General features: G+C 38.1%; 1 protein-coding gene across 1 annotated transcript in view; it reads left to right on the plus strand.

The window, feature by feature from the left end:
- iqgap1 (IQ motif containing GTPase activating protein 1) overlaps positions 1-21,034 on the plus strand; it is a 49,745-nt gene that overhangs the window by 18,455 nt on the left and 10,256 nt on the right. The window contains exons 3-16 of the mRNA XM_079637580.1: positions 6,343-6,499; positions 6,597-6,674; positions 6,850-6,926; positions 8,568-8,635; positions 9,053-9,166; positions 9,354-9,532; positions 10,228-10,315; positions 10,408-10,571; positions 12,614-12,698; positions 12,872-13,035; positions 14,364-14,524; positions 15,882-16,006; positions 16,096-16,259; positions 20,315-20,405. Of these exons, the coding sequence (XP_079493706.1) occupies positions 6,343-6,499; positions 6,597-6,674; positions 6,850-6,926; positions 8,568-8,635; positions 9,053-9,166; positions 9,354-9,532; positions 10,228-10,315; positions 10,408-10,571; positions 12,614-12,698; positions 12,872-13,035; positions 14,364-14,524; positions 15,882-16,006; positions 16,096-16,259; positions 20,315-20,405 (1,715 nt within the window). The remainder of the gene's footprint in view (positions 1-6,342; positions 6,500-6,596; positions 6,675-6,849; positions 6,927-8,567; positions 8,636-9,052; positions 9,167-9,353; positions 9,533-10,227; positions 10,316-10,407; positions 10,572-12,613; positions 12,699-12,871; positions 13,036-14,363; positions 14,525-15,881; positions 16,007-16,095; positions 16,260-20,314; positions 20,406-21,034) is intronic.

The raw sequence follows: 21,034 nt of genomic DNA on the forward strand, positions 1-21,034 counted from the left end.
ATCAATAAAAATCTCTTCATTTGTATTTCAAAGATGAACGAAAGACTTGTGTAAATGATGAGAGAATTAAAATTTTGGTTGAATATGCACTTAATATCTAAGCTAAGGGAACTTCTAACCCTTCAAAGGATCATTTGTGTAAGTTTCTTTATAACTGAGAAAAAATATTTGATGTAAAGAAAAACATTTATTTATTTTATGTATATTATGATTATAATTTTTTTACATCCAGATTTTGCTGGGGAAACTTATGAGCAGAATTGTAACTGCCTGTTAACTCAATTGCTGGAGCAGTGGCTTTATGGACTCTCTCTAAAGGCTCCTCCCCCTTGTTCAGTGCTGTGCTTTGATTGGTGGAGTAACTGTCTAGGACTTTGCCTTTTGAAGTTTTTTTTTTTTTTTTATGTGTGAGGAAGTGACTGTTTGTGGTCTGCAGATGTGAGGCGGCTCAAGAACCAAAGGGGTAAAAAAAAAAGTGTTGTTAATGCATTAAGAATCGTTGAGTCACATTCAAAAAGATGTTTACTGATAACACAAGTGATTCACAGTTATTAATGTTTATTTATCCTGTGATTTATCCTTTTTTCACCATTTATGTTTAGTTTTCCCCATTCTTATGTTTTTGTTTTTTACAGTTACAGTTACTTTACTGTTTCTGGCCATTCTTATCTCTATCTTAGCTACAACAACAAAAAAGTTACATCCAATTCTGTGCCTTATAAGACTCCTATATAATGCCCTCTTCTCATATGACATGTGGAACAGGGCTTACTGATGGGTTACAGATGTTTTCTTATCCAATATTCAGTTGTTTTTAACTACCCCATCCTTTAATAATACAATTTAGGGGTGTAACGGTTCAAATTTCTCATGGTTTGGTTTGTATCATGGTTTTAGGGTGACCGTTTCGGTATGGTTCATTATGTGTTATGTTCAGGGGGAAAGGACTAGGCCTACTGTCAAACAAAAATAAAGAAAAGAAGAACAAATAATCAAACTAAAAGAAATAGCACAAATAAGTGCAATAGAGCAAAGATACAAATAAAATAAACCGTGCTTTTCAGGTAGATCTAAACAGTAGTTTTCAGGTACAGAAATTAATAATCAATGTCGTTGTCATGACAATGTGGAGGGAAAATGTAAATTTTTCTGACTTCTTAGATCTAAATATCTTCTTTTTGGACTGTGGAGAGGACGACTTCTGATGTTGGATATAGATATTTTTGCATTTGCTCTTGAAAATTGTAAAAAGGTGATATTCCCCCTCCCAAGTGAAAAATATAGAACAGTTAGCCTAATGTTACACCGTACAAGTTGTTTACTGCAAAATCAAGAGTTAAAAAAATAGACACTGGCCACTTACTGCCGTTTACTAAGGGAACACAAAAGGAACATTTTAAAGTCATATTTACAAATATGAGAGCGTTTGAAGCAGATGTATATAGTCGTGAGATGGAAAAAGGGAAGTGAATTTGGCTTACTCTCTTTGACTTAACTTTTAAAATCATCACAATATTTCCTAATCTTATACAGTCAGGAAAATGATCGCAGTAATGTCTCTAATATTCAATTTATCATCTAGTCCAGGGGTGTCCTCGAGGGCCACTGTCCTGCAGAGTTTAGCTCCAACTAGCCTCAACGCGTTTGCCTGGAAGATTCCAGTATGCCGACCTCTATTAGCTGGTTCAGTTGTGTTTGATTGGGAGCTGAACTCTCGGGGGACTGGACACCCATGATCTAGCCATAGTTAAAACTTTAATTTCAAAAGATCAAGGAAAATATGAGGACAAGTTGATTCAATGTTCTCATGGTATGACCCCTTAAATATTTTTCTTGGATTTACAAAACCGGAGGGGGAAGCCTTTCTCTTCCTTAGGAGCTCACTCTCATCTCTTCTCTTCCTATTGGAATGACCTGTGAACTGTGTGCAGCTTTAGTCTTCCTGTGTCACTGAAAGGAAGTCCGTTGTTGTAGATACTGTTACACTTTCTCAGCTACAGTCGCTGTTTTTATTGGATTAAATTTGAAATGTCTCCATATTGTGTGGTATAATTCATGAATAGTTTAATTTCTGTTAATTATAGAATTCTCTATAATTCTTATAGAATTCTCTCTGTGTGTGTGTGTGTGTGTGTGTGTGTCATGAAGAACCATTGCAGTTTTTCAGATGAGAGAGGGAATGAAAGGAGGGTTGTTGTGCTGCTGCTGTGACTGTGTGTCCTGTGTGTGGACGTTCACAGATTAGTTAAAGAGCCTTTCTGTTGCTGCAGTTCATGCAGTGCAATAATGATATACCCGTTTTCACTTTCATGGAACAGATCACACCGAAATGCACATGTGGCAATAGAATCGCCATTGGCTAATTTGACCAATTTCTTTGTTTACCCGGCAGCTTTTGACACAATATAAAGTAAACATATATTCCAAATCAGCTTTGATTTGATTGGCTCTCTCAATTATTTTGACATTGACGAGCGCTTATACTGCTGAGGCAGACCAGCAGTTTGGCCATTTCTATTTATTGGGGAGACTTGTCCCCCTAAGTAGCCGCTTTTCTACTGTCGGGCCAGTGCCAGCCTGTGCTTTTAATGGGCCCGGCTGGGCTAATAATGAATTTATCTGTCAAGATTGTACATTAGTCACACAGAAATAAAGTAGTATTTACTGTAATTACTCAAAAGAAAGATGACACATTTACTTATTCAGTCGCATCTGTTTCTGTTTATTTGTAGTCACAGGACTGTGTTTACATCACATTTAGAAAGAATGATAATTTCTACACATTTTCCACCAAAAATACGACCTGAGGAGCTTTAGCACTCTCTCCAGTGACAGTCCCAAAGCCAATACAGTTAAATATTAAGTCCGAGAAACACCGGAGTTGTCCAAGCTGTCCCTCACTATGGCATATGACTGGTTCTCCATCAGACCACAGAACAGAGGGAAACACTGTGACCTGTTTCTGACGCCAGTATGCTGACTGGATCTGATCTTGGTAAGCAGCCGTGTAGTTCTCTGCAAAATCTACCTGCAGCACCGCAGTTTCCTTGTCTGTTTTTGACTGCATTCTTTTGGCCTGGAAAAATGTGCTTTGCTTTCTCTTCACAAAAAACAGTGATGCAGAAATTGTGTAGCTGCTGTCTTCAGAAAATCTAGGACATCACTTAGTGTGCCACTCTTCTGGACCTTATTTGGCAGCCCTCATGTTGCTTCCCATGTGTACCAGGTCACCTTAATTTGTTTGTCTTCCTCTGGGATGTTACTAAGAACACTGATTTCCAACAGCTTTCCACTCCTGCATTCAGCACACTGGCCTAACATGCAGTGAGGACTGTCTGGATTGCAGGCCACACCTTTAATAAAATCCTGTGTGCTCTGGAATGCTTGCCTTGGGATGACACGTTGCACACAGTCCTGGGCTAATTTAAGATTCTCATGATAACGGCACAGACAAACATTTCTTGTAGTATCATTCTGTACACCGGAGTACATGAGATGGTCGAAGCTCAGCAAATTTAGATTTCCCAATTATAAACTCTGTCTGGATGTTCACTCTTGAAGCCGCGGTAGGCCTCTAGAATAGACATTGTTAAATGTCGTTTCTGGATTTTCTTTTTTACTCCTCCCTCTCTGACTGAGCACATCCCTCATCCCCGGTGCTTGCCTTGAGATGTCATCTCTCTCATAGAACTCCTTGACTTGATCATAGTTGTGGTATTATTCTTTTTCTCTTGAAGAAGGCACAGTGATGCTGCTAGGTAAAGCTTGGAGTGATCGTTTTGCAGCCTTGCCTAGTGGTTGTTATAAAAGGTGAATTTTGTGGAGACTCCTGCGAAGCAGGAACCTGTGACTTCTTCAGAAATAGCCTTTCCCTGTCTTTGTCTCGCAAGCTCCCTAACTGTTTCTGCCTCTTGGTTTGATAGTGTTTCTTTCTTAGTCTTTCTGCTTTTTTCCTTATCTTTTCCTTTTCCTTGAAATTTTCATTATTCCTTTTTTTCTCTCTGAATGTACATTGTCTTTCAGTATTAGTTTTTGCCATTGCGCTGTAGGATGAGATGTATAATTATAAATTGATTTTTTTGTTTTTTCTTTATTTGTTAAAGTATTTATTTGTTATTAGTGGTTGTTGTATTAATTACTGTTATTCACATTGATATTTTGTAATAAAAAATAGTTAAAAGCTGACTTTTTTCATTAGCCGTTCCATGGCCAGTGTGTTCGATTATATATATTTGTAATTTATACACTTTTTCTCTAAATTAAAATGTACATATAGATATCAAACTACTTACCAATTACTGCAAATAAAGTAGAGATTTTTTCCAGAAATCGCAGATCTACAATCACCACAGAAATAACTGCTCTTGACCACAGAGGGCGTGCGTGGGAAAGAAAGAAAGACTCACTCACTCACTCACTCACTCACTCACTCACTCACTCACTCACTCACTCACTCACTCACTCACTCACTCACTCACTCACTCACACTCCCTCTCAGAGCAAATAATTCAGATAAATTGTCAATCATAACTAGAATGGACATATTTTGGCTTTGTACATAGTTTCAAATTAATTGTAATAATAATTACTATACAATATAAACTTATTCTTTAAATTGTTACAGACGTGAAACAACACTGAAGCGTCGTGACTTCCTAAATATAGTCTTTATAAATTTAAAGGACAATGCAGTTATAACAAAGTGGGTGTATTTATATCTCAGTCATGCTCCCATCTTTCTGCAAAATGCTTACTGTCAACATAAAGTGTAAAAAAAGGAGTCTTTGATCCCTCTTTTTAAAGCTTTAAATATGTTTGTTTGAAAAAGTAATTTTAGTATCTGCACACCTTATCGGAGGTGAATAAACTCAGAAATTTCCTTAATTTACATGACAGCACATCAATACAATAAAATACAGACCCTAATGGACAACTTGGAAAGGGTTTTGATATTTTGATAATAACTTTATTTTTTCATGGCAAGGTTGACATTTGCATGGAATCGCCCTATAGCTTATCCAAATTGTTTAGATTTTTATAATGAACATTTGCTTCTTTTTTTTTCATCTACCCGGTTACCCCTGTACACAAAGCAGTGCTGCGCAACATTCGGTTTCTGATGCCCACAAGTTCATGAAAGGAAGTCAAACAGTATTTGGATGTTTTCAAATAGCCATTTAAATTTTTGTATTCACTGTGGTGTTTATCAGACATTATTTTTGTTTTCCGACTTATGCATTTTCACATTTTAATCTGGACTAAAACAAATCTAAAATCTCGGAAAATATATCTTGATACTGGTTGAAAATGTTCTGGTACTTTGCTATTGTTCTTTATAGTTGTGTTCTCTTTGTACAAAAGAACACCACTATAAAAAGTGCAAAAGTAAATTCCTTATACAAAGATATTGTATGGCTTTATTTGGATGACATTGTATGAGTTGTATGGATTACTTTTATGATTTTTTTTTTTTTTTTTTCTTTTTGGAGCTAAACTTTCCCCTAGTCACATTCTGCTTTCTTCTGAAGTGATTCAGCTTTGAAGCATCATGACAATTGAGTAAATGAGTTCATCTTTGATTAACTATGCCTTTAAGAAACGGACACAGCGAGTCTGCTGCTTTTCTAGAACAAACAGAATTAGCCTTTGCAAAGCAGACATCTAGCATTATGTAAATGACATGTAAATCCCATAGGTACTTTGCATCATCATCTATTGTTACGTCATCCATCTTACCCGCAAGTAGATGACAACCATAGCAGAGCAAGATACGTTGTTCTCCATTTCAGTTCAGTTTTTGTTTTTAACATCTGTACCAGATGTTCAATATTTGAAGTATGTTGTCAGGTTGTGTGGTTAATGTTTGAAAACATTTCTTGGCCGCCTTGGAATGTTTTTGTGTTAATTTCAGCAGGTTGAAGTGTACAGGAGAATGTGTTCAATGTGATGCACATGATATAACCAGTTGGTATGTGGTATTTTGTTGGTATTTGTACAAAACCCTCTTGTAATAAAGCCTCATAACAAATGTAAAAGAGAACAGGGTGTGCTAATGTGCTTATTTTCATAACATGAGTGCAACCTTTTGTACCGGTTTGACTATTTGAGTACATCCCCCAGAGGTTTAAACTATATAAAGGTATTCAAATGTGTTTAAAAACTCTGCCAAGCTGTACAAATACACTATAATGAGCAAGCCTGAAACACGATGACTCTACAGCCAGTCTCTTTTATAACAGCATACTTTTGCATTGCTTAGGTAGTTGTAACTTAGTAACTTGCATCATGTACAAAAGTGTGCATTACCTTGCTGAATACAATGCCATGTGTCTTTGTGTTTAGATGGATTGAAGCGTGTTTAAATGAAGATCTTCCGCCCACCACCGAGCTGGAGGAGGGCCTGCGGAACGGTGTGTATCTGGCCAAGCTGGGAAACTTCTTCGCTCCAAATGTGGTCTCTATCAAAAGGATCTATGACCGCGAACAAACACGTTACAAGGTAAGACTTAAGTTAAAAAACATTTTCACAAGCACCGATATGGAAAAAGCAGAAGGTACTGTATGGATTCACTGTTGCTGCTTTGTCCCATTTGTAGGCCACTGGGCTCCATTTCAGACACACAGACAATATCATCCAATGGCTGAATGCAATGACAGATAAGGGCCTTCCTAAGGTGAGTAGTGTAGGTGGTGAACACGAGTCTGCATGGTTCTGTCATTTGCAGCATTTCTACGGCTTTTTTTCAGTCACTGACATGACAGAGCTTGCCTCTGATCTCCTTTGCCATGTTTGGAAACAATGCTGTATTCAATTCCATCAAAATACATATACTTGTCTCTCCCTGTCAGATTTTCTATCCTGAGACAACAGACATCTACGACAGGAAGAACATGCCCCGCTGCATCTATTGCATACATGCTCTCAGGTACCTAGTGTGTCTCTGTGCTCATTCACAAATATATTGTTGGGGAAAAAATGATTAAAAATAAAACTATTTATGTAGTAGGTGCAGTAGTTCAGCTATGTTCATAATTGTATAGCTTATCCAGTAACAAAATACTAGTGCACGCACGCAGCACTACAATTAAACATTCTCCTAAATAATTCTCTCATATATGTAAAATTGTATTTTTATTTTTTCAGAAATTACACATTAAATTGACAGTAAAGACACTTAGGCCGTTTGTCCACCAAAGCGTTTTTAGCCAGCTGAAAACACTAGGCGCTCTGCTGAAAACGCCAAGCTATGTTAGTTTGAGCGTTTTGGCAGCGCAGTTTTTTTTTTTTCTTCAGTTGAGACGCTTCGTTGCTATGATACAGAATATCCGTTGGTCGGGGTGGTATTAGTCCCGTCCCTCCTCCACTGTGATTGGTCGGTTGGGTAAAAAGTGACAGTGATAAGCGTGGCGTTTTACCCAAAGTTGAACATTCTTCAACTCTTGGCGACCTGTAAAAAACGGCGAACACTCATCGCTTCAGCGTGAAAAAGACGCTCAGCGCCTCGTTACGCTCATGCCGTTTAAAAACGCTTTGGTGGACACACGGCCTTATAATGTTACTAAAAATGTCTATTTCAAATCAATGCTGTTCTTTTGAACTTTCTATTCATCATGTTTCCTCAAAAATAAAAATTAAGCAGCAAAACTGTTCTCAACATTCATAATAATAAATGTGTTTCGTGCAGCAAATCAAATAAGCAGCCTTGTTGAGCATAAGAGACTTCATACTACCCGAACTTTTGAACAGCAGCAAACTAATACTTCTGTTTAGTGAATCATTTAGATAGTCTGTTCATTCTCACACTTCCTGTTCAATGAGCTATTTACCTGTATATTATAATTCATTTTAGTGAACTAGTACATTCTGGGTTTCATGTTAAAAATCACTTCACTTTAGAGCAAAACATTTTTTTAGTGTACCGGTAGTTGTATTGAGTGTCATTTTATTGACGTTAAATGCCTACTGCCTACAGATAAATACTGTACCTACAAATAACTAATACTTAAAGTACTTTAAGTTAAATACTTGCAGTTTCAAATTGGCGTCTCCAATTTAAAGATGATATGCATATTTAGGCCTTAACTTATTTTTTTGGTTAAATTGTTAATCCTGCCTAGAAGTGCAAGGGAATGACGCTGTGTAGATTTGCATCTACACTTCCTCATCTTGGATTTAATGAGTCAGAATTAATGAGGAAACCTGTTCTGGTTTCTGTTGAGGCACTTAACATGAGGCTAGAGAATCGTGCCATTTGTAACTCTCACATTCCTGCTCAATGCAGAATTGACACTGGGCCCAAAGGCCGTAAATCTAGCCTTCAGAAACAGGAAATAACAGCATTTAGGGGGCGAGAATTTGGCGGAGGCCTGGCGTGGGGTGAGGGGTACTGAATCCAGTTGCGGGTCTCTGTAGCAAATGTTGATGAAGGGATGTGGGTAAACTTGAAAGTCATGCAGATAACATCTGACTCTCTTTTCAGTAGTGCCTTTTCCCGCACACACCTGTGGAATAGGATCGCTCTCCTCTGGGAAATTTGTTTCTCATGATCTTTCTGTTTTCTCTACAGCCTCTACCTGTTTAAACTTGGCCTGGCGCCCCAGATTACAGACCTGTATGGCAAGGTCGCCTTCACAGGTGAGTCAGCTCGCTGTGGTATCAAACAAAAGCTTGAGTTTATACAATAACAGCTGGAAAAGCCCCTGTTCCTGGGAGCTGCGGTCAATGTGAAAATCATTATCAATTGTATGAGTGTTTCCTGCCATTTTGGCTTGCCCGAACTGCCTGCCAAGTCCATGGATGGAAAACATTATTTACCAGACCTATTGAGAACAATGTCCAGCCAATCGCATTAAAGCGAGGAAAAAAAACACAGCCAAGATTACCTTCCAAAAGGTTACCATGCTTATTACAGCATGACATTGCAATATTTATCCTGAGTCTATCCAGATACTTATTGTATACAATAATGAAAACAAACAGAATACTTTCCACTGAGACAAATAATCCCATTTTTTGTGACTTGTGTGCTGAGTTTGTTTTTTGCCTTTTCAGAGGAGGAGATTAACAACATGAAGATTGAATTAGAGAAATACAACATTCAAATGCCATCATTCAGCAAAATTGGCGGGATTTTAGCTAACGAACTGTCAGTGGATGAAGCAGCCTGTGAGTATTGTTTCTGCTTTTAAAGTCGAATTCCTCTTGGCTCTTTGGCGCAACTCCTTCCCTTGTAAACACAAACAACTAGACTTAACTTGCAAAGCCAAGAGTTTAACAGCAGAGTAATTACGATCTGTTTTACATTGATTTGAACGCCAGAAGAACAGCATTATTTTCTGTTGCAATGATTCAGTGCACGCTGCTGTGATCGCCATCAATGACGCCATTGACCATGGAGTCCCTGAGGGTACTCTAGCTGCCATGAGAAACCCAAACGCCATGTTACTGCAGATGGATGAAAGCGCTGCCCAGCACTACCAGGACACCTTGTTCCAGGCCAAGACTGAGAAAGTGGCCAACTCCCGAAAGAGAGTACGAACTGCACTCTACAGTTCCTATTAAAAGATTTGTAATAGTTGGGTAACTAAGGTTATCTCTGTCAGTAAACCTAGCGGCCTTTTAAGGCATCAGATGTAGGGATGTTAATTTTTCTTTTTTTTTAACCGACTACTGAAACTCGTTAACTGATAATTTAACCGTTAATGTTGCCATAAACATGTTTCCATTTTACTCAATTAAATGTATCAATAAAAATAGCGCCATCAAATAAATATGTAAATAAATAAATGTTTAATAAAAAAATTTAAATTCTTATGTCAGATTATGTATTGGAATTAACTGAATGTAGAGCGCTATTAGCGTAATGCAATCAGCTAAAAAAATATTGACAATCAGTGTATTTTTATTATTTATATATCATTATAGTATAAATTAGCTTTTATTTTTTCAGTTTATTAATTTTTATGTGCTTAATTATTTATATTTTTTTAATATTTATAATTAGCTTAAATTAATTTTTATTTCAGTTTTAGTCATTTTAGTACTTCAAACTCAGCTTATTTTATTTAAAAATTGTTCAAATGTAAGTTTCTTTTTTCATCTAATTTTATTTCGGTTACCGAAAACTATACTTTTAGTCTTAGTTTACAATAACAACATTGTTGATAATCTATCCATTATAGTATGAAGATAAAGATTTGAACGAAATGTGTATTTCTTTGGCATAGATTGGCGAGAATGCTGAGGCTGAAAGGGATGCTTACGACGAGCTGCTTACACAGGCTGAAATCCAGGGAAACATCAACAAAGTCAATCGTATGTTCCTCACCTCATGTCTACGTCCATCTCTCTGCGCTCTTCTGAAGGGAATGATGTAATCTGAGTTCTGTGCTTGTGCTGATTCTCAGTGTCCAAAGCCTTGAGTTCGGCAGATCAGGCCCTGCTGGGCGAGGATGAGGACAAGCTGTATGACGCTCTCCGCACTCCTGCGTTAGGCCTGCAGTCAGTGCAGGCTCAGAACAAGGGATGGTACCTCAAACAGCTGCTGGCCGACCGAGAGCAGAAGGAACAGGTAACACGTTCTGCTCCTGGCAATGGTTTGCCACTTATAGTTTGGTCAACGAGGTTCGATTTTGTCTAATGATGCCTTCAGAATTCTAAATATCGAATGCACATGCATTATGTGCTGTCCCTTTTCAAGAGTTCAGGGTCAGTCACACTGCACATCTCTGACAAAGCCCAGAGCTCAACACAATAAGCATATTAACAGCAATAAGAGTTCATCCCGCGTAAAAATATCATGCAATAACTGCACTGAGACGTCTTTTTTTCAAATGCTTGGTTATTAGTGATTTGTGCTACTTAAACAAAACTCAAAAAAGGGTGAGCAATAGTTTGTATGCAATAGTTCCCCCCCCCTGCAATATAGAAGTCTCTTACAGAAGTATACAGAGAAGAACAATTATATTTTGAAATATTGTTACAGTTTAAAATAAATGAATATAATGTATTTATATTTTTACTTTTACTTTAGTTTTCAGTATCCTTCAGAAATTATATGCTGATTTGTTGCTCAAGAAACATTTCTTCTTATAATTATTAGTGTTGAAAACCGTCGTGCTGGTTAATATTTTTGTGGAAACTAAAACATTTTCTCAGGATTCTTTTATGAGTAGAAAGTTCCAAAAGAACAGCATTTATTTGAAACAGAAATATTTTATAACATTGTAAAAGTCTTTAGTGTCACTTTTAATCATATTTTAATGCATCCTTTATGAATAAAAGTTATAATAATTTTTTCTTAAAAGTCTTATGACTCAAGCTTAGAACTGCAACATATGGCTTAATGTTTTTAAAAGTGATGAAAAAAAAAAAAAAAAAAAGATTTACATTGGCCTTTGTTTACAATGTAAAAATGTTGGTCTTCCTAATCATTTCCTAATCATTGCACACCCCTATTAATGAAGTAACAATTCTTTTTTTTTTTTTAATCAAATTTTTCTTTATTTTTTCCTTTAGGGAAAAACATACAGACATGCTTCACAGAAATAGAATATAAATGTATATATACATCCATTTACATACATGTCTATACATAAGCATATATAATGAAGCATAATTAACATAAAAAATAAAAAGAAACAAAATAAAAGAAAAATAAATAAATAAATAATAATACAATTTAAAAAAAAAAATAATAATAATAAAAAAGAATAATAATAATAATAATTTAAATAAAAATATATATATATACATATATATAAATAAATAAAATCCCATGTGGAACCCACCCGCCCCTTGGATCCAGATCCCCATATCTCACTCGCAGATTAAATCTAAAGCCCACGGAGAGTGGTCAGCAGAGAGTGCCAAGCCTCTATTGCTGACTCTTTGGCACTGTGGACTCTAGCTATTGACAACTCCAAGTAAACAATATCCAAATACATTAAAACCCAAGCTCGAAAGCAGAGTGAGTGTGGAGGTTTCCAGCGTGTGGCAAGTAGTTTTTTAGCAGCGGTAAGTCCAGCCAACAATGCCCTTCTCTTGTCCAGTGTCAACCCCAACTTTGACAAATCATTCAAAATAAGTGTAGCAGGCGTACATGGCAATCTAATCTTAAACAACTTAGAGAGGTTAAAGGCAATCATCTTCCAAAAGTCGGCCACTGGAGAACATTCCCAGAACATGTGAAAGTAACTGCCAATCACTTTAGCAGAACAGAAAGTACATGTAGGATCGTCAATAACCTTCATTAAATGAAGCTTTCTAGGGGTAAAATAAACCCTATGTACAAAATTATAATGAATTTGCTGGTGATCAGGGTTTCTGGATGATAAACCTATATTGATCCACACTTTATCCCAATTAAATGTGGGTGACAAATCTGGAACATCTCTCCTCCACACTGTGTAATTGGATGTGATGTGAGCGGAGCTTGTAAGGGGGCACCGTTGCTTTTTAGAGTCGATCTCAACTGCAAATAAAAATGAAGTAACAATTCTTTACTGTACCACAACTGATTTGTGATACAAACCAAACTGTGAAAAATAAACGGTCCTCTTCTAAATTAAAAGTATCTCATCGCTTTGGCTTGTCTTTCTTCCTCATGCCTAGAATGCCCCAGGAGAGCCGCTGGTGAAGGAGGAGTTACAGAGTGGAGTAGAGTCAGCCAATTCGCATGCAGCGGACTATCAAAGATGTGTGTACTCGTTTATGTATCGCTTCATGATTTTTAAACTGTGTGTTCAGAGAACCGTAGATCAGAGACGCCAGTGTTTTCTTTGTCTCTCTTTTATGTGTTCATTTATGCTGTCCTACAGCTGTCACTCTGTGAAAAGAACAATGAGATGTGTGTGTGTGTGTGTGTCTCAGTGCTGCGGGCAGTGGAGAGGATTAATGGTGCCATCAGAAAAGGTGTAGCAGAGGAAACAGTGAATGAACTGATGAACCCAGATGCCCAGCTGCCGCAGGTTTATCCTAGTGCTGCAGATCTGTACCAGAGAGAACTCGCCAGCCTGCAACAGCAGAGCGCAGAGGTTAAAACTCCATCTCTGCTCACTCTAGCACATTATTTTGCTGTAACCATATTTCTAATGAGACAATAACTGTCACCAGAACCAAGAGAGCTTCCTATGGCCTACACAGACAGCTGTGTACATTACCTTACATTGCAGAATCCTAACGGTCATGGCCCCTATTAAGTGCTCAATGTGGAATGCTCTACAAAAGGACAAGCTCTTGATTTCAGTAGTTTAGCAATAGCTTATCCATATTGCCATAATCTAATGACAAGATATTTGGTAAAACATTTCAATTTAACTTGCACTGAACCATTTTTATTACTACATTTGATAAAAACAAGGCTGTTGCAATACAACAGAATTTATGATAATTGTGATAATTTGTATTATTATTAACAGTTAATACTACACATTTAATAATATCGTAAATAATTCAGCACCACTCTGGTTGATCCTCTAACATGTGCCGATATTGTCACCCCTCTTAAAATGGAAAAAAAGACAACGACTACTACGGTCACACAAAATCATGTTAGTGTAGATGGCGGATGAAAGTGAGACACTCTACCTGCGCCTGAAAAATTAAAGCTTGCCAGTTTTTTTAATTCCGTAAAATACAAACAAGGAGTTAGACACTAGGGTGCAGGATGTGCCGATCATCAGTTTTTGGTGTGCGCTCGCCAAGCCACTCTGCACAGTTGTATTTTGAGTGATTTCATTGGCCAAAGATTAAAGATGAATTTGATCGCATTGACTGATAGAAAAAAATTACTATCATAATACTGTTATTGTGAATTACCGGTACTTGGTAGTGAAAATCTGATACTGGGACAGCCCTGTTCTTGACATATCTCTCACGATGTCCGGCATCTTTTTTCACTTGTCAAAATGAATTCTGGTATTGCCTTCTCCGAGTAGGATACATGTAATTTTGACTTGGAATAGTCAAAATTATGCATCTTAAGTGACCGCATATTTAAAGGCCAATTCACACAGCACAGACAAACGCCAATAAACAGATTTGTTGGGTTTTGTCGGATCACTGTTACCCCTGTTGGTCAGGGTTTGTTTTTACCCGACTGAATATGTTCAATCAGCGTTTGTCGTGTCTTTTGGGGCAGCGTGAACATGACAGTTGTATTTCATACAATTCTAAATCCAATGGCCAACTTGTTTGTGTGTGTGGTGTGAATTGGCCTCAAGTTGTGCACCTATGATGCCTTTGTAAGCAGCTCACTAGGTTTTAGAGCAGAGCGATGTTTTACATGCAGTTTACATAAGTCGATGAACTGTAACCTTTTAGTTTAGTGTGAGTGATTTTGGAGCTTTGCTTGACCGCACAGGGCTCCTTGTCGCACCCCGAGCTGTTGGTCGCTGTGGAGATGCTGTCCTCGGTGGTGCTGATAAACGAGGCACTGGATGTCGGGGACCGGGCCGCAGTGTGGAAACAGCTCAGCAGTAACGTCACCGGCCTCAGCAATGTAGAGGACGAGTACGCCCAGAGGTGAGAATGAGGCTTGTGGTTAGTCAATGTGCAATTGAAACTGGTCCCATTTACTTCAATACACATTATTTTTAGTGGTCTTAATCTGGGCCTTTCATCAAAATACAGCAACTTATGTCATGGTTGCCACCCATACACTTCATGGCTTTCAAAGGCCATATTTACACTTGTAGCTTAATATAGTGCTCACCACTTTTAATGCAAAAGACTCTGTTGAGATTTCAGTCTGTGACGCGTCTGCTTGCTGAAGAAATATGCTCAACTGTTCATCTCTGGCCAGCCATAATGTAGCAATGCGTATTGCACTAGTGCTGTCATATATGGCTACCAGGAGCCGGAAGCCAATAACACGCTCTCATATATATTTTAACCATTTTTGGAGGAGTTAAGTTTGCATATGTGCCTTCAACAATCAGATGTAATTACATTTATCCAGTTTCATCTGGAACGTGTCTCAAACAACCACCTCTTGAAGTGGTTTGAGTGATCCGATTTAAATCCATCTCAAAAGCATTACACCTTGCATTTGCACCTTGTTTTTTTACTGATCGGATAGTTTTGTGGGGCAGGCATTGTCCAGAGGCGTGGCGACGTTGGGGTTAAAGTCCTCGTAAGAAGAAAACAAAAAGAAGAAAAAATCTGAACAAAAATGCTAAATTTGAGCATTTGTGATCCATAAACAGCACCTGCTGCAGTTTTTTAATTACTAAAACCTGCTATCTTGATTGTGAAAAGACCAGAAGTAGTCAGGTGTAAATGGGCCCAGAGTTGTCAGATTACTGTTATTTTTACACCACAGCGCCGATGACAGTTCCAGTCAAAACACATTTCACACTACAGTACTCGCAGACCAGTCAAGATTATATAATATCTCTTGGTCATCAGCGGTTTCTCTGTGTCTTTGATCATTCAAACAGCGATTGTCATTCGCGTGAACGAGCACCGAATTTCCAATTTTGGGCTTTTGTCTGCGATCTCCATTACCTGTCGGGGAGCTGAAAACCAGGGCTAAAATCATGAAGTGTGTGGGTGATATTACTTGGCCTCTGGAATGACTTTCCTTTCAGCTGAAAGTCACAGGCTGCATTGGCCATTACATTGTCAACCATTAGCCAAATAGCTACCGGTATTCAGGCATTATTTTAGCTAACTCGCAGGCTCTATTCTTGTATGGAACACCCACTTTTCACGATCAAATTAGTTTCCGATGGATAAAATTAGGTCCCAGCCTAATTCTGTTTTGCTCAGAAATATGCCAAACCACGAAAGTAAAATGTGTTGAGATGAATGAGTTTCATGTTGACTACAGAAGATGCCAAATAGTTTCCTGTTAACACTGCTTGTTGATTCCCTGCAGGTATATAGATGAGCTGATACGTCTGAAGGCAGCTGCGCGTGAGGAGGGCGGTGACTATCTCTCCTGGAATGACATCCAGGCCTGTGTGGACCAGGTCAACGGTACTGTTCAAGAAGAGCATGAAAGTAAGCATGGCATTCATCCTCATTATGAGCGGAGCGAACTCAGATTGTTCTCCATTATGAATGGTGTACGTGTCCTCTTGCATTTTCAGGGATTGCTGCTATTGGTCTGATCAACGAGGCTCTGGATGAGGGTGACCTGCAGAAGACCATGGTTGCTTTACAGAACCCAGCCGCCAAGCTAACAGATATAGATCCACCTTTGGCCCAGCATTACTATGATATACTGCAGGAGGCAAGGAGAGAGAAGGCCCACGTACGTACTCTTATACAAACCCATAACAATAACACAGCCCACATAATGTCAGTAAATATCAAGACTTTGTGTCTGAGTATTTAATATTTATTTTGAACCGTTCAGCATGTTGGTTCACTCCCACTGCTTTCATCCTCTCATATCCGGTTCCATTTTTTTGTCTAGTTTTTGTTTCCTCCTCTGTCCAAAATGCTAATGGGAGTTTGTCACACTTTCTGAACAAACAATAGCATTTTCTCCCATTCTTTATAGGCTGAGGTAGGTTTACAGCTCTAACTTGACTGATGTTAGCAAAAAAATACATTTACATGAAGTGCGTGTTGTCATACAGATGTTAATGACATCAAACACAGCTAGGTGTGGTTGTATTCAGTGAACACATATAAACATAATTCATTTTCATAATTCAAAAGCAAATTTTAAAAAAAAAATTGTATTTAGCTCTTCAGACATATTCTGCTGCTGTGAGAAGATAGCCGTAGTTAAAGTGATCTGGTGAGGAAGGTCTGCATTCTTAGTCATTTAATGAGTTTGGCTTATTTGGAGAACAGCTGATCGAATCCCTTCATCAAGAGAAGTCTGAGGTCTGAAAATAGGGATGCATGTTTTGGGTAAAAAAAATCAGATTGCTATTTGTTGTTTATTTATTCATTAGGCTCCAGGTTTGCGGCATTTTTATGATATTACTATATATGTAAAAATATATATATATATAATAATATTATTTTTAATAATAAATATTGAAAATAGTTTTGAAAAATATAATCTCTCTCTCTCTCTCTCTCTGTGTGTCTCTCTCTCTCTCTCTCTCTCTCTCTCTCTCTGTGTGTGTCTGTGTCTGTGTCTGTCTCTCTCTCTCTCTCTCTCTCTCTCTCTCTGTGTCTGTCTCTCTCTCTCTCTCTCTCTCTCTGTGTCTCTCTCTCTCTCTCTCTCTCTCTCTCTCTCTCTCTCTCTCTCTCTCTGTCTCTGTGTGTCTCTCTCTCTCTCTCTCTCTCTCTCTCTCTCTCTCTCTCTCTCTCTCTCTCTGTGTCTGTCTCTCTCTCTCTCTCTCTCTCTCTCTCTCTCTCTCTCTCTCTCTCTCTCTCTCTCTCTCTCTCTGTCTCTCTCTCTCTGTCTCTGTGTGTGTGTGTCTGAGCTTCTCATGACTCAAGTCTAATGACATCATTTGAGCTCATAGTGTCTCATTCCTCACCCTCGTATTTTGTCTGGCTGTTATTTGGCAGCTCCCCTCTTCTTTTTCAGTAGAAACCCCCTTACATTTTCGAATGACTGTAGTATGTAAAAATGACTTGATTCAGGTTCATCTTACCTTATCTTTTGAGGAAAGTCATCTGTCCTTCGGAAAACCGAGGTCCAGTCTTTCTGGCACTTCGCATAAAGAGTGGGGATGTAACCCCAGTGTCCTGGCCAAATTCCCTCCATTGGCCTTTATCAATTTTGGCCTCATAAAGTCATAATAATCCCCTCCACCTGTAGCGGGTGTGTGGTGAGCGCACTGGCGCTGTTGTTCTGTGGCTGCCGTCAGATCATCCAAGTGGATGCTGCCCACAATGGTGGTGGTTGAGGGGAGACCCCTTTATAGGATTGTAAAGCGCTTCGGTTGTTAAGTATTACATAGTAAAGTGCTATATAAGTCCCTCTTTCAAAAGGTTTCTGTCTGTATGATAATAGAACATTTTGTTTCTAGTCTGAGGCTCACTGAGGATGTGAAGTAGGTTCATGTCTAGGGTATTTCAGTTTTGTGTTTTAAGCCACGCCCCACATGTTTCCTGTAGACGTGAACTGAAACCTCAGATATGCAGGTGAATGGGCACAGAGAATGCCATGGTTTACCACAGCAGTGTGCCATTGTGGTTCAGAGGCAAAGAACAGTCTTCTAGCTCTAGAGGAAGTATCCAGAACACTCGTTCACAGGCATTATGGACACAAAATCCTGAATTTTGGGGATTTTCTTATGAGTTTAAGTAATGATATTTACCCTTTAACTACACCTTTTAATAGAGGGTCGCATGATAAAACATTTATTGGGACTCGTAATAGCTGCCAAAGTCAGTGCTGAACCCATGTCGTCCCCGTCGTCCCCCAAAAAGAAAAACATGGCTGGAAAAACAAAGTGTTTCCTTTTCAAAATGATTTGCACAAGCATCGGAAATAACAAGGCTGATGACTTTTTCTCTGCCTTAAAAGGGCAAAATTCTGGTCCCGTTAGCTAGTGTAGCTCAGTAAAGGGATTTTAGCACTGACGTCACTCCTCCAGGCTTACGCTAGCTTTAGGTCACTACGAAGTGCGAAGCACAGATAATGCCAGATCTGCTCAACTGACAGGAAGTGGTTTGGAAGGAAGTTTGATCATTAGTTTTTTTAACTTCTGCAATTTTAAATGATCTCCAATAAGCAAGTGATGTGTGACCTGACAGAGAATAACAATTCACGGCATTTCTGTTTGACTTCAGTAAGCACAGCAACTATTCGTATGGATTTTAGTAGTATATTTGTATAACATCCTGTTAAATGTCCTACTTAAACATTTTCGGATGATCTTTACCAAAGTGTTGCTGGAATAGAAGTAGTTCCTCTTCTGTCATTCAGGGTTGTAAACAAGCCCAGAAAAGACGGTAATGTAATCTTGGACATTACACCCCACACCCTTTTCCACTTCCTTAGTTACAGTTGGCAGACTTTATTCAGAAATTCAGATCCTGATCATTTCTACTCCAGCCCACTGGGACACATTAAGGCTTATTTGCTCTCTTAATTCAGCAGTCATTCATTTTATACAGCCGATGAAATGTAACAAAGTGAAGCGGAGCCTTATTAACCCTGAAGGAACAACGTTTTTCTGTGTTGCACAATATGCCACACCCTCAGGTTTGGTGTGCTGCGCTGCTGTACGTTTGCAAGAAAGGCGGGAGGACTATAGACTAGAGGGACCTTTGCATTCAGCAAATCAGAGAGCTGCGAATCGTGCTCCGGAAACTGAGCTCAGCATGCGGTTAGGAGGACTACTATGAGAGGGCAACTGCGCCACCTGGTGGTAGTAGTAATGAACCCCTCCATTAGTATGCGTTTATCCTACAACTCCCTACAAATGATAATAGAAGCAGATGTGATTCATCCAGTGGAGAAAATTATACAGGTGCCCCTACACATTTAGATTATTACAGCCAAAGAACATGATCTGATTTAAGTCAGTCATCTCAGTCTGGTTTATGGTTCTCCTCAGCATTTTCGGAAGGACAGTGTGCTGTTTTCCTGAAAGGCACTGCAATCGTTTGTATAATTTTGGCAGTTGTATTGTTGAATAATGAAACACTATTTCTCTCTATCAGTTCTTACAACATTTGTTGTGACTTAAATGACCTTGATGTGGTTTACATTCATTATACTGTACCTGTTGACAGTCAAAACATTTTTGTTATTGGAAATTAAAGTGACAGGTCACCCCAAAATGAAAATACTGTCATCATTAATTCCAAAGCTGATTTTTTTTTTTTCCCACTGCAGAACACAGAAGATATTTTGAAACATTTATGTAATGACAGTATTTTAATTTCTGGGTCGACTGTTTGTTTAATGTCTAATCATCTCATTACAAAATGTTTAACTGACACTTAGTGCTCCTATGAGTGTTATTCCTAACCAACTACAAAATCGAAATCTAGTTGGAATTGCTTAATTCCTTTTTTGCTTAATGAAAACTTGAATATTTTTTGCAATTCTGTTTGGTTGCATAGAACTTGCTTTGTCTTGGAACAGAGTTCCCATAATCCTGAAAAACCTGCAATTTCAAAAGTGTGATTTCCAGTTCTAGATAATCCATGGAAAAATCTATAGCCAATATAAATGTTTATAGTTATGTTAGTTCTCAATATTTTTTTTTAGCTAGAAATTACTTTATAAATTATAAATCCTTTTTCAGTCATAAAGATTACAGCACAAGTCAAATAATAGAAATTAATTTTACACAAAATTTCACTAGTGACCAGAACACATCTTAATTCTTTGAAATGGTTATTCATTGGTAATTCTTTTGTTTTGTTTTCTTGTCTTTACAGGAATGCGGAGATCCTTCTGCAGTGCTCTGGCTAGATGAGATCCAGGATGCGATCATGAGAGCCAACAAGGACTCAGAAGAAGCTCTGCAGTGTAATAATCCTCTTTTCAATCTTATCTTTTAAATTCTAATAAATTATCAAAATTGACAGAGTGTGTTAAAGATATAAAAGATTGGATGACGCGTAATTTTCTTCTATTAAATCCAGACAAGACGGAGGTACTACTCATCGGTTCAAAAAACCGCCCACAAAACCTCTCACAATACAACTTTAACATAGTAGGATGTCCTGCTACTTTATCCTCTACAGTAAAAGACCTGGGTGTCATACTAGACTGCGACCTGTCTTTTAAAAATCATATTTCATATGTTACAAAAACGGCATTTTTCCACCTTAGAAACATTGCTAAGCTACGTAATATGCTATCAGTTTCTGATGCAGAAAAGTTAGTTCATGCATTCATGACCTCAAAACTAGATTACTGTAATGCTTTATTAGCTGGTTGTCCTGCATCCTCAATAAACAAGCTACAGTTAGTCCAAAATGCAGCTGCTAGAGTTCTTACAAGAACAAGAAAATATGATCATATAACACCGATCTTATCATCTCTACACTGGTTACCTATAAAGTTCCGTATTAATTATAAGGTATTGTTACTGTCTTATAAAGCCCTAAACGGCTTAGCTCCAGTTTATTTAACGGATCTTCTATCGCCCTATA

This window comes from Phoxinus phoxinus (assembly GCF_949152265.1).
Source record: "Phoxinus phoxinus genome assembly, chromosome: 2".
In the NCBI taxonomy this organism is placed as follows: Eukaryota; Metazoa; Chordata; class Actinopteri; order Cypriniformes; family Leuciscidae; genus Phoxinus; species Phoxinus phoxinus.